This window comes from Tympanuchus pallidicinctus, unplaced genomic scaffold (genome assembly GCF_026119805.1).
Source record: "Tympanuchus pallidicinctus isolate F22 unplaced genomic scaffold, pur_lepc_1.0 scaffold21, whole genome shotgun sequence".
Taxonomy (NCBI): domain Eukaryota; kingdom Metazoa; phylum Chordata; class Aves; order Galliformes; family Phasianidae; genus Tympanuchus; species Tympanuchus pallidicinctus.
Window position 1 is genome coordinate 1,391,435 of NW_026294733.1, and position 14,029 is coordinate 1,405,463.

At 45.6% G+C, this 14,029-nt stretch overlaps 1 protein-coding gene across 1 annotated transcript in view; it reads left to right on the top strand.

Annotated features, from left to right (window-relative positions):
- The first annotated feature begins 619 nt into the window (after window positions 1-619).
- Window positions 620-14,029, top strand: part of GALNT10 (polypeptide N-acetylgalactosaminyltransferase 10) — an 82,094-nt gene continuing 68,684 nt past the window's right edge. The window contains exon 1 of the mRNA XM_052684655.1: window positions 620-926. Coding sequence (XP_052540615.1) covers window positions 747-926 — 180 coding nt within the window. The 5' untranslated portion in view covers window positions 620-746. The remainder of the gene's footprint in view (window positions 927-14,029) is intronic.

Here is a 14,029-nt window from a genome sequence, read left to right on the forward strand (position 1 = left end):
ATGCGGGTAGCCGCCACCTAGCGGGCTGAGAACTTCGGCTATACCCCAACCCGCTCTGCCGGGGGGTCGTGACGTTCTCACGCACTTTCTGCTGCTGTTGTTCAAGGAAATGGAACGTTCCCCTCTGGGCTCCACATTGGAAGAGGGCCGTGTTTGTGTCCCCGGCAGCCCTGCAGGGTGCTGCGGTCACAGTGCTGCTGTTCGCATGGGGTTCGCATGGGGTTCGCTGCTGCTGCTGCTGCTGCTGCTGCTGCTGCTGCTGCTGCTGCTGCTGCTGCTCACCCCCAGGGCTCTTTGCCATTAACAAATGATCCCTAATTTCGGGAAATGTGGTTTATTTAAGCCGCCGCTTGTTTATTTAAAAGAGGAAAATAAATAAACAAATGAGCCATCCCGTGGCTATCCATCATGTGGTTTATGGGCCGGAGGAAGGCAGCTTAATTACCACGAAGATCTCCACCAGGGCGCTAATTGCGGGGCCGCTCCGCAGCAATTAGCTCGCCGCTCCCCGCGCCGCCCCCGCGGGTCCAGCCGGGAGGGGCGGGGCTTGAGGAAGGACCACCCTCCCTCCCGGCGGGGTGGGCGGGGCCTCGTTTGCTCCGCCTCCCGCGCGGAACGGAGCGGAAGTGCCCGAGTTGCCGCCCGCCGTCGTCGCGCGCGCTGAGCAAGTTGCGCTCCGTCAGGGCGGCTCCGCGCTCGCTCTTCCTCTCTTTCTTACGGCGGCGGCGGCGGCGGCGGCGGCTCCGATGCGGCGGAAGCAGAAGCGCTTGCTGCAGGCGGTGGGGCTGGCGCTGGCCGCTCTCGTCTTCTTGCCCAACGTGGGGCTCTGGTCCCTGTACCGCGAGCGGCAGCTGGAGGGCGGCGGGGCGAGCGGCGGGGAGGGGGCGGCCGTGGGGCCGCCGGGGGCGGCGGCAGGAGAGGCGGCGGTGAGTGGGGGCGGTGTGCTGAGCGGGGCCGGGCGGCGCGCTGAGCGGTTGCGGGGGGCGAGCGCTGAGCTGCGCTGCGGTCCTGCGTGCGAGGGGCTGGGGGGGGTGGGTGGGCTGAGCGCTCCCCTTTAGCTGTGAGTTGCCCGGGGGGATCAGGCCACCCCAAACGGCGCGGGGAGGGCCGGGGGAGGCTTTGCCCGACTGAGCGGGATGCGCTGGGGAGTGTCGTTGCTCTTCGTGGGGAACGCGAGGTCTGCCTTTACGTAAGGTGAGGGACGAGGGTTTTGCACTGGGATGGGCTGCAGGTGGGACGCCGGTACTTGCCGTGGATCCGGAGGTCTGCTTGCCTTTCGGCTGAACGCGGTGAGGGAGTAGAGCGAGCTCTTTGCTCTAGGGAAAAAGGCGGCTTGTCCCATCCTTACAGCACAAAGGATTCTGCCTCCCAAAGGAGAGCCGTCTGCTCCATTTCTCCTCCCCTGCTTCAGGTGGAGGCGGCGAGCAGCTCCTGTTACACCTGGTGCCCCCAGGCCGTGTGGCAAGGACCTGCAGAACCCAGCCCTCCCTGAGGACAGGACGAGCTCGGGTCCCTCTGCTCTTGCCACTGTGTGCCCACTGCTCAGTGACATTGCAGCCAGTGGCTGCGTTCCTTCCTTGTCCCGGTGGTGTAGCTGCACATCTAGCAGACAAACCCTTCCGCTCCGTGTGAGAGACAGAGCTAGATCACCCAAATCAGACATTTGTAAGCTCAGCTTAGCTGTTTTACTTCTGGCAATGTAATTGCTTTATCCAATTCTTGGTTTGGCTCTGTACCATTAAGAATGATGGGGATGTGAAAGCTTGAAATGTCAGTGTGTAACTACCATTTCAGCTGCTGTCTCACAAGACTCTCCTTCTTCAGGACTACTTAAAACTCTTGGTTGTCTAAATCTTTCCCTCCTTGGAGACTTGCATTATGACTGCACCGTAAAGGTAGAGAAACTTCCTGTGGCAATTCCTCTCTTGGAACAAGACATAGCCATGCTGGGATGGGGCTCTTCCTTCCCAAAGAGATGCTTTCCAGATGTGAGCGTTTGGGGTTAAGCCCAGGTGTGATCATCTGCTCGTGTCCCATGCTGATGGGGTAAGAAGCTGTTGTGTGCCATATAGTGGTTGTGCAGCTGACCCTCAAGACTGCACAGAAATCCTTTTAATGCACGCAGTGCTTGTAGCAAGCCTATGGTACTTGTGCTTGGGCTCGTGTTGTGTGCAGGCAGCCTATTTTGCATTGCTGACATAACCCAGCCCTGCAGGCCACTGCTGCACAGCTTTGCATAGTTGGTGTTTTGGCAAGGTGAAGATCAATGTAAAATCGTGGCTTCTAGGCATTATGAAGGAGGAAGCTGGTAATTATCCTTGGGAAGCTTCAAAGCTCCTTGCTGTGGAGGTAGCAGTTAGTTTTGGCTAAGTCTAGACCAGCAGAAAAGATGGTAACAGACTTACTTCTTCTTTTGGTCTTCCAAAATGGTCCCCGAGCTGTGGGCTTTGGGTAAGAGGAGCTGTAAGCCTGGCAGTTTCTACAGTGCAGTGCATCACTGCTGATTTCAGTATATGTTCAGTCATCTCAGAAGTAAGATATGTCGTATTACCTGCACTATGCAGAGTGTTTGTTCCATTTTTCTTTATCCTATAGCTGTTTGAAGCATGACAGCTGTCCATAAATTTTGAGGTCTGTTTTGTTTTGTGGGTGTGTTGAACTGGGCAGGGGAATATTTGTGCTGATTGCAGGGGGATTTGAAATGAAAGCTCCAGTGCTTGTGCAAACCAGAGCTGCTGGGTGCAGGATGAAGGCTCAACCTTCCCTTTTCAGTAATGTGGAGCTGTGGGTCACAGTGGGTCTGATAGCAAAGGCATCTGTGTATCATATGTGTGTGTTTTTCAAGGACTGGGCCCTGAAGTGATGGCTGCAGTTACACTGAGCAATGGAAAACGTACCTCGAAGGACAGCTGGCTGCCACGGTGAAAATAATTTCAGATGAAGCAGAATAAAGATAAAACAAATGGTTGTTTGTTTTTTTTTTTTTTTTACTGTTGTCATAGAGTTATCTGCCAGCTGACTGCAGAGAGTTTGTCGGGCACCCTCAGTGCTGATGATTCCAATGGTCCTGACAGCCATTCACAGTTCTGTACAGCTCATCACCTTCCAGCTTGTAATGAATGTGCTGTTTGTCTGCTTGCTCGTGAACCCGTACAGAAGGGCTGACTTCTTAACACCGAAACTAGTAAGACCATAGGAGGCTATATCATAAAAATCAATATTCGTTGCAGTCAGAAAAGAGATTTTTTTTTTGTCTATTTCTGGCTTTAATTTGCCTTCTCGTGCAGGCTCATGTCTGTATTGGAGGCATTTTAGACATGATACAAATTGAGTTTTCAATGAGATCTCTGTTCCTGCTCATTCTTTCTCTCGAATACCGCTGCTGTTCAGTAATGTTATCTTCCAGAGTTACAGCAAAAGGAGGGAGAAGTTTTAAGATGCGGTTGGATTAAAATGGTAAAAGAATTCCTGGAGTATACAGTTGCTGTGCTAAGATCTGGATGTTTAAATCATGCGTAGCATTTGCGTAGCTGTGCACCTGTGCTGCGTGTTACTTTCACAAGGGCGGTGTATCCATGCAGGCTATCTTTGACTTGTTTAATCTTTCTAGTGCCTGAAACAGAGCTATCAGAAAGTTAAGCAACCAGGAACCATGTAAATATATTCCTGAGAAGGTTATGGTGGATTGTTTCTGCAGAAGTTCCTGGGCAGTTAATTGTTTCTGCAGTTACGCTTTGAGGGTGCTTGAAATTAACAGAGTTGCTTCGACACCGTGGTTCAGGTCTGGGTTCTTTCTTTCTGCCCTTGGGTTTCTTCTTCTGGAGCATTGGTGGTTGGGTCTCACCCTGCAGAGAAGGGATGGCTTCAAGCTGTGGCAGACCTGCCCCAAGGTCATGCTGCAGATGTCAATATTGCATTGACTTGCTTCGACTACGACTGCATGTGCAGAAGCATCCTTTATCGTAATGGATTTACGATTGCTCATTAGGCAATATGAAGTCCTTTTTTCATGGTGTGTGCAACAAGGTTGGTGGGGTGGTGGCTCTTGATAGGGATGACAGGATGGAGGTACTAAAATGGTCTGCTGATAACAAAAGCATTGGCTTAGCTTCATATACTCAATACATTTTTTCCTCACCAGCATGCGTATATCAGCATGCTAATGTAATAAAGATTGACTTTGGTGTAGTTTCATCTTTCTCTTTATATATTTTTAAAAAGGTATTCGGTAGGTAAAAGCACATGATCTGCAAGTGTGGAGGATTTCAAGAGAAATCAGCCTGTTCCTTTTGTCTCTTGAATTTCAGCTCTCTGCTTCAGGGGCTGCTGGGCATCGCCGGCTCAAACATTTAATTGCTGTTTGGTCCTGTGGTTTGTAAGACACAGATGAGTTAGTCTGTGGGCTGGTAGCTTGTGCTTGGGCTGATGTGATAGCTGCATGAGTCCTAATCCTCTGCAGAGATCCCCCTCGCTACCTGTCTGGCCGCGCTGGAGATCCGAGCTGCGTGGTGTGTGCTGTTATGGGAACGTGGTGCCTGAACTCCAGGAGAGATTAAGCTTGAACATCTCATTCTCTGAATTGCTGGATAGAAGCACTGTGGCAAATTAGCAGCCTTTCCTTTTATGCATTTCATTTGATATGATGCATGCTTTATAAAGTCACCCTGTAGCTTGTTGTAGTAGTAATTTGTGCTCTATAAAATCACTTGTGAGCATGATGGAAGTATATAAATCACAAAGCTGATTGTGTGGTGCCCTCTGCTGCCAGCTCTACCTGGCTGCTCGGGGCTGTGAATGAGACACAGGCTTCAAATGTGATTGAAGACTTGTGAGAACGCAGCCCTTGGGCAATTTGGGGTTGTAAACTTTGGCTTTGGTGAATTAAGTTCCCAGTGTTTGGGCTGTACTGCTGAAAAAGCAGCCCTGGTTTCAACCTAAGCAGGGAGCAGCGAGTGCTGCTTCCAGAATGCTGCTGCTCACCTCTTCTTCACCAGAGGAAGATCAGCTTTGCCATACCAACCTCGGGGCAGCTATGAAACTGTCTCTGGCTGTCAGCTTCATGTTGCTGCTGGCACATGCTGCTTGAGAATGGGGTGATTCTGCAGACTTCCCCTGCTTGGAAGGCTTCCCTAGGGCTTGGGAAGAGAAGAGGAAAACCTTTCTGCTCTCTGCCAGCCAGAGGTAAGCAGAAAGCCAGCTTGTCATGCTGCCTGAGTCTTTGGCAGTGGCACACTGGCCCGTGGTGCTGCAGCTGAACTTTGAGCTTGGCTCTCTGTGACACCTTTGAGGCTGCCATTGTTGCTTGTGTTGGCTAGATGCTTCCTAGCTGATGCAAAAGCAAACTTAGAAAAGCTTATTTTGATAAACACAGTGTAAAACAATTGGAATGTAAGGAATGAAATGCAAGTTAGAGCTATAACAGCTATTTTTGCGTGGCCAATTTCTAGAACTGGCTACTCTGAAGTTCATTATTTCAATATAGTTGTGAAATAAGCAGTTTTTCCTGGGCTGACTAAATGTTGTACTACAGAGTGAGCTTATGCAAAAGTTAAGTTTCTGTCTTAGAAGGAAAGAGGGCAGGGGGGGAGAGAGAGTTTTGAAGCACAGAGTACGTGAAGTGGTGAATCCATTTTGCAGCTGCGAAGTCCCAATTTAACCTGGGAAGAGATGCTGATTAAGAAATTAGAGCTTTCACTGATCTCGTTATTCGTGCTGGTGGTCTGAACCGTGATGGTAACACATCATTGAATGAACCAGCAGGCTGTGTTCTAGCTCCCCTATGTTGTTTAAAAATGGGGAGTCTTGTACTCGTATCCCACAGGGTTGTCTCTGCCGTGGGGCAGAGGATCCATGGGCAGGTAGTTCTGTGGCTGGCAGTTGAAACATCCTCTGTATGCAGTTCTTAAACACTGCCATGATTAACTCTCCTTCTTTAAAGGAAAATTTCAGCAGGAAAATGTTCTGGCTCCTGACATCCGTAGGTCAGCAGTGAAAGCCGTAATCACACAGCAATCTGCAGAGCTGTATGTTTTCCCATTATGAGGAGGGATCAGATGGTGAGACAGCAAGATTTATGAGCAACTGTAGATACAAATTTCCTGCCAGCTAACTGCCATGTGTTTGACCGACTGGGAAAATATTGGAAAGTTCCTTATCACTGATGGTATGTTGAAGTCAGGCAGAAAATGCTTTCTACCAGACTGAGGTAGTATCACCTTTCACACAGCATCACATTCAGTGCAGGAGATCTGACGTTTGCAGGCTCCTATGGAGTGTGCCATAACCAGAATGCAGCGCGTGGGGCTCAGTGGTGCAGTGCACATCAGGGAGGTATGAACACATATGTGAGCAGAGCAGTTGTGACATCGGCTGTCAAAGGACTCTGCCTTTCTGGAGGGTCCATCATGCTTCGTGTCTTCCAGGTTATTCTCTCTGTGGATTAACTTCAGTAGGTTGTGCTGCTTTAAATTGCGTGATACCATAAATGTTGCATTGTACGGTGCAGTCACAGGGACAGGTGGCTGCAATAGCTTTGTGCATATGAGATCTTGGAAAAGTAGCAGAGAAGCACTCGTGTTTAGTGATTGAAATGCACATATAGGTCTTCTGGCTCACTTTTTTTAGAAAACTGGAAAGGAATTTTTCCATAACTGAATGGATTAAGATGTAGATAATCTGGTGGGATATACTGGAATAGAAAGCAGGTGTCAATGACTACTTAAATGATTGTTTTTTTTAAATGTCATTTAAGCAATGCTTATGTAGATTCTGTTAAAGCTGAATAGATATTAGCTTTGTATCTAGCACTTCTTAATCTGGAATCAACTCAGGAGTGACTATTCTGCCCTAAATTTGTACTTTGTCTTAATCTGAACCAGTCTCCCAGGGCAGAACCACTTCAGGCTGGCCTGGTGTGGTTGGGCTGCTCATGTATTCCCTTTATATGCAGTTTTATCTGGGATTCCTGTTTCTAGAGAGGGCTGCGAAAGAAACTCTGACTGCAGATCCCAGATTGTTTGCAGAATGCTGTCAATGGTTTTTTTTGGCACTGAACAGAAATGTGAATCTGTTCATCAGATTTCACAGACACCTGTACAAATCCTGATGCTCAAGTCGCTTTCAGGAGTATAACAATGACTCTCTATTCCCTGATCCAGAAATCAGAGCACATCCCCCTCGATTTTGTAATTCTCTGCTCTCCTGTAAGACTGCCTTTTCCATTTTGTTTGCCATGAACAAACTTTCACATTTGTTATCTCCTTTGGAGTTTACCTTCAGATAAACAGATCTGGCATGCTGCTCGTGACTTCTTACAACTTGGGGAGCAGAAAGTGCTACTTGTCCTGCTCCATTCAGCACAAAACATGACCTGTCAGTGGTAATGGTATCTCCCCTATCAGTGTAACTGACACTCGTGGTGTTATTTTGTGTTACCTCGACTGGATAGGTAGGTAACAAGGATGAGAGTGTTTATTACACAGCTTTGTGAGAAATACAAGCAGTACTGGGTATCAGGTTATGGCTGACTTGTCAGACTGTGCTTCTCTTGCCGAATTTAAAGGGTCTGATGGATGACTGGAGAAAACTACCAGTCAGTAAAACCAGTCAGTGTGGCACAAGAGGTTACTGGGCAGCCCCTCTTCTCTAAAATCTTAGGTAGAACGGGAACTTAGCTGCTCCCATGTCTGAGATCTGCTGGCAGCTCTGCATCCAAGTCCCACGTGCCCCTTAAAATATAAGAAATGTGTCACTTGACACTTCTTATTGTTCATAAACTTGATAAAGCTTTAAATAGTGGCTTCAAAGAAGGGAGGTCTGCCACGTCTTGGTCTTTAAATTTGCTTTTCTTTCTAAATAATTAGCTCTTTTCCTTGCCCTTTTGCAGTTGCTTCATTTTCTCTAATCTTAGCTCCGGGGTTAAAAGAGAACTCTCTGGAGCATATATCTATAATTAAGGCTTTTCAACCACAGTTACAGTGGAGTACAAGCAGTGCTCCAGTGATGCCAATACCCAGGGAAGAAACTTGTTTCAGTGGAGAAGCTGCTGAGTTTACTGAGACTGAACTTTTCCAGCTGTCCCACTCGTGGAGTTCCCCTGATGCTATTCTGCACCTTCTCACTTCACTGAGTTGCCTTTTTAAGGCTGATGACATTTTCTGCAGCTCACAAGAGAAGTTATTTATTCTTCTTGTCACTTTCTTGGAAGCACCAACTCCTAGCTATGGTGATTAGTGTCCATCATGAGCGTTTTCAGAAAGCTGGGAGAAATGTCAGCCAGTTCATTTTTAAGGTCTGACTTCTTCAGGTCTTAGAACACCTCTCTTCAGGCATCTTAATTAAAACTGAGTTCTGGTTAACAGTACCAAAGGTGAGTGGCATTCAACTGACTTTCATCTTTTGGAAATCATTATACAAGTGCACAAATGCGTTGCCAGCGAAGTGAGCCTGGGATGAGATTTGTCTTGTTGTCTGGGTGCTCTCACAGATCTTCCAAGTGCTAAATGGCAGCTGGTGGGCTTGAGATTTGTACCCTAATAAGAGTCTCAAATGGAAAAAATCATTGTAAGCGAGGTGTAACTTGTGTGGATATTGCAATTCTTTCCTTAGCAAGAAATAGAGGAGTGGAAGGGAAATGGAAGCAGCAAAGACTTGAACGCATAGCAGCACGGAACCTTGAGTTTTGCTCTTAATGTTTATTCAGTGCCTGTGTCTTCCAGGCTCAAACTCTTATTAATCTTTCAACTGTAGTACTTTTTTTTGTCCAATTACCACAAGAAGTAGCAGAAAGTAACTTCTAAAAATTGTTTCTCAAAGCAGTGAATGGTGCCATCCTTCCCTGCCAAGCTGAGTGTCACCAATTTGTGTTCAGAGCTTCTCCCCTCAGCGCTGATGTGTATTTCTCAGTTGACGTAGCAGTGGCTTGATGGCACAGCTTTCAAATACAGATCTGTCCTGTGTGGTTGGAGGTTCACAAAGCGACTGCCAAAGTCAAAATTCCCAAAAGCATTTCAGAGTGTTTGTTTGAAATGCGTAGGAATTCCGGCTGCCTGCTGAAATAATGGCCAACCAGGCATTGAGTTTCAAAGAAATCTGAAAGAGGTTGTTGGTTGTTGCTTTTTTTTTTCTCCAGGTATGGATTGTTGAACTTCCACTTCAGACTTGCATGAACTCTCCTCCTGCTGCAGAACTTGTAGTCAGTAATAAGTATAAAGGAATTGCAGAACAACGGTGAATCTATCTGTGTCCTGCAGGAACTTTTTTGAATGAATGAAGTCTACATTTGTATGTGTCTGCTCTGTCCTTTGAATAACCTGATTAGAATGGAAATATTTTTTTCCTTTGTTGGTCAAAGTCTTGCTCTGTTTCAGGGTTTTGGTGGATCTGATCTGAACGTGCTATTAGCAGTCTCCTGCATGCAGAGCTGCTTTGCTTCTGCCCACTTGAACAACTGCTTTTACAAAGCTGGGTTGCTATGAAAGGTTCAGATCTGCTTTCTCTCTAAAGCCTGAAATCCTTTGCTTGCAAGTACATGTGCAAACTAAGATGGTTTTCTATCATCTTCTCTACCTTTGCTTATAAATATGTAAGAAGATCTAACATTTAAAATCTTTAATAGGCAATCTTGATTTTTCCTGAGTGGAATATCATGTGGGCTTGCCTCTGTGTAAATTATTTGTTCAGATTCATTGGGAAAGTTGCTTTCTCTTCGTTTGCATCGTTATCAATAAAACGATTTTTCTCCATGATGGAAAAGAGACACCTAATGTTTCTCAGCATCTCTCAGATGAAGTCCGAAGAAGGAATTTTCTGAGGCATTAGTAAACATGAGCTATTGCTTAATAAATAAAACAAGCGAAAGTGTTTGAGTGTTCTTAATGCTCAGACCAAAGTTTTCAAACATGTCTTAGGATGCGATGCTCCTTTGAAAAACCGGAGCCTTAGTGACTTTGATCTAAGGTATGATACACAAACACACGTAACCAGGTCTAGCATCCCCTAAGATTATTTGGATTTTCTTTTTATTTTAGAAGAAAGAGCAGATCCTTCTCTTCTTCTCGTCTGACTTTAATCTTAACTCCATGTCCTTGAAAACGCTGCTCTTCAGACACTGCGCTTTTGGCTCAGATGAGTGAAATAAAAAATCTATTCCCTCACTAAAGGAAATCAGAACCTCAAAAGGTGGGTAAGTACAGGTGTTACCCTGCAAAGGGCTTTAGTTAGGCAGTAAGTTACTTGCTGTAATGTTGCAGAAGAGCTCTTGCCTTTAGCTAACATACCTGTCAGTTCATGTTAGCCGCTGCTGACGAGGGTTCCATTTCTCAAGAAGAACTAAACCCTGTGATTATCTTCCGTGGTTTCGTGCATCTTGCAGATTATCACTTGTCAGGCTTTCATGTGTGATAGCCAAATAATAAGAAACAACCCTTTTTTCATACCTGCATGTGTTAGCTTTGCTGCTCCACCAATACACTGTGGGCTGCTGCTGCTTCTCTCTGCTTCTCAGCCTGCAGCTTGCTGTGTTGGAAATATCTAAAACTAATGTTTACTTATTACTGTTTCTTGCAGTCCAATTCTTTTTGTGGCTGTTTTGAAATCCTGTTTAAGAAACTGATTTCATCTGCAAAAAAAAAAAAAAAAAAAAGTAAAAAAAAATCTCACTTCAAGAAAACAGCATCTGTTCCCAGGTCTCCTTCACAGTGGTGGAGAAGTTATGTTGGCACAATTAAACTGTTCAGAATGAGACTTCCCAATATTGTTTTGCTTCCCTGGGTCTGCAGGCATGGAATCACACTTCAGAAACGTCTGTAAAGTATCAGAAGACTTGGGATTTTGATGCAGAAACTGGCAGAAATGTATCTGGAGGGAGAAAGAGGAGAGAGACCAGAGGGCTAACGAAATGCTTACCATTGTTAGCATTTTCCTATTGTTCCTGTTGACCGGAAATGTGAAGGGGAGACCAGCCTTAAAGGAGTAAATTGTCCCAGTAATCACCATATCTCTTCCCTCTTCCTTTAATCGTCCAAACCCATCATGTTTCTTTTTTAAGCTTAGGATGGATTGAGAAATAAACAATTTCACTGAATTCCAACACAGGCAGCTCCAGCTACAGGAAGAGGTGCTAGTGAAGCTGGGAGTGTGTGATGTTGCACTGGGAGTGCAGGTGCTCAGAGCTCAGTTCTTTAGCACGAATCTGTTTAGGTAAACTCCAACCATGGAATTTGCATCAGTTACATTTGTCTCTTGCACTTTGCAGAAGGAGCTGTTACATTTTGGCAAACGTGGAATTCCTTTGGAGAAAAGCAGGAGTGGGGAATTGTGCTCTGCGCTTTGCTGAGCGTATGCATTGTGGTTAAAAATACATCTTTGTATTGAGATTTGGCCAACGCCTCCTTCGCACAGTTGGAATGTGTGAAAGCTGCATCTCCACTCCTCCGATTTGTTAACATTTATCAAAATATCCCTGAGTGAGGTTCATTTAAGCATTAAGGGCATCTTTACTCAAATATTGCCAGAGGAACTATTCTGTTGTGCCTTCTATCATTGCTCCTTATAAAACAGATGATTTAAAATCTTATGAGGAATGTCAAATATATATAATGTTGCAATTGAGCTTAAAAAAGAGCAAGCAATTCTATTATGAGATCCATCTCCTATTTCACTTCAGATTTTTCTCATTGTTTTGACAAGGTAGGCATGAGTCACTTGCTGTTCTCCTGTGGTGATAGATCCAGATATTTCTTGAGGGTAGCTCTTCCCATGTTGTCTCTTGACTTCCCTGGGACCCTGCTGTCCTATTTGAACCTCAGTGTCCCATGTAAGCACAAGTTTGTGTCTTCAAGCTCTTCAGTTTATCTGCTTGTAGGTTGTCTCACCACCTATCTCAGCAGGTCAGCACTGGGGAGAGGGTCTTTGCTGCTGAGAACTTCCTCAGCAGAGCTGCCAGATGCACATACATCTGTGCTGCTGCCGTGTGCTCTCAGCCAAAACAGAATGCCATTGCTAAATACAATGTAATGTGACTTAAAAAAACTTTTTTTTGCAGGTAGGTGCATGTAGAAACTTGAGTTAAAGCCTCGGTAATCAATCTAAAGGTGAATCAGTTCTCCTTTTCCCGTATCCTTCTAAGCAGGATGTCACATACACCATCACCTAAACTAATTCTTAAATTCAAAAGTCCAGATCTGATAGAAATGTACAATCTATAGCTGTTCCAGCTGCAGTCTCCTAAATGACCCTGAGGAGAGGCTGTCTCGAGCTGTTTGTGATCGCAGATGCGGGTTGTGAATGGGGGTGTGGAAGATTAGAAAAGTCTTATCTGAAACGTGAAGGGTGCTTCTTGAGTTGTCCTTGATTTCAATTGCTGTGGAGTGTCTGTGTGTAGAAGATAATAGATTTTCTTCCTCCGTAGTTGCATATTTTCTGCAAATACGAGCTTGGGCCATCTGATTAGAGAACTAGAGTCCTTGGCGAAGCCAATTACATACAGACTAACAGGAAAGTGTCTCAAACTTCAGTCTACGCCAAGATCCTTTTCCTTGCTTTTCAGCTTAGGCTGTTATGGGCACAGAGTAACGCTGGTTACCAAAGGTGAAAGACTTCAGCTGTGGAAACAGGTGAAGTGCTTGTGCCTTTCAGATAATTTCTGTAATAAGAGGCTGCTCCTCGTAGAAATGTCTGAGGATCAGCTGTAAATTGATGCACACGAGGAGGGAGCACTGATAAATTAGCTGAGAATTGTCAGTCGTGCAATAAAACTTCAAATATTGGCTTAACCTGAAAATGTTATTGTTTTCAAACATCCAGAGAGAAAAAGCATAGTCTCATATTTCATTTAACAAGCCATCTGAAAACTTGGTTTTAAAAAAAAAAAAAATTATCTCTAGAGGGTATGAGTTCTCAAGTGAAGTCTATTTTTATAGTCCTTGAAAACAAAACCTGACAGACCATATTTGCCAGCATGTGCATTGCTCTGGTGACAGCGTTGCTTTTTACAGCATGCCAGAGGAAACGCGCTGCTCTGGAGCATATGTCAGTGATTAGTGGGGCCAGCACTGCAGGATGGAATGGGAGAAGGATCGTTGTGTGGAGAAAGCACTGGATGGGCTGAATGTGAGAAATGTAGTGCTTTGTGGAGTACTTTTGAAGGAGGAATGGAGAATAGATATTTTAGGTTATCTGCATGTTACTAATACGCTTTCTTGCAAATTGTTCACGTTTAAGCAAGTGGACGACTCGTTCCTTTCTCTGTATTTCCTTCAGTTTCTTCATTTAGATAACTGTTTTATATCTCTTGTGGTTTGTATGGTACAGGCATTTGCACGCTTGGTTTGTGCCAGAGTGAACTGAAAACCCTAGAAAGTGAGACTTTGGTGCTTAACTCCCTTGTGGATGGAGGCCTAAGTGGGCTTAAGGGCTTAGGCTGAGTGATCTTCTGAAACCAGCTGATCCTCCTCAGACCTGAAGCCCACGTTCAGGGCTCTTACCCTTGGGGTGTGTGCTCAAGCTTTGCTCCTGTGCAGCTCAAGGTACAGCAGATCTTGCCTCTTCCTCATTGAAACCCAGCTGTGATCTTCAGCATTGCCCCCTTGGAGGACAGCAGGTTCAGAGCATGATGTGCTCTGCATGAGGCATGTGGGACTCTGGTATCTGCATTCAAAGCCCTGGGGCAGAGAGAAGAAGAGGTATACCTAAAACCTGGAAAAAGCAGTGTGAAAGATGTGACCTGCTCAGTTGTTTTACACGTGATTCTGAAGGCACTTCCAGATCTCACTTAGCGCCAGAGATTCCTCTGCAGGAATCACAGCATCACAATGTAAACCTTTATAGTGGATTTCACCTTCAGCGCCATGCACGTGGTCACCAGTCAGTTGCTGTATAAGATGTTCCTTCCTTACTCTGTTCACACGTTGTCAGTTATACAGGAGTTTGCCAAGTGTGTCATATAAATGAGAGCAAAGTAAGCGTGCTCTGCTCCATTTATCACAGTGGACATTAGTGTTTTAACTTTACCAGTGTTTATGGAATCTTT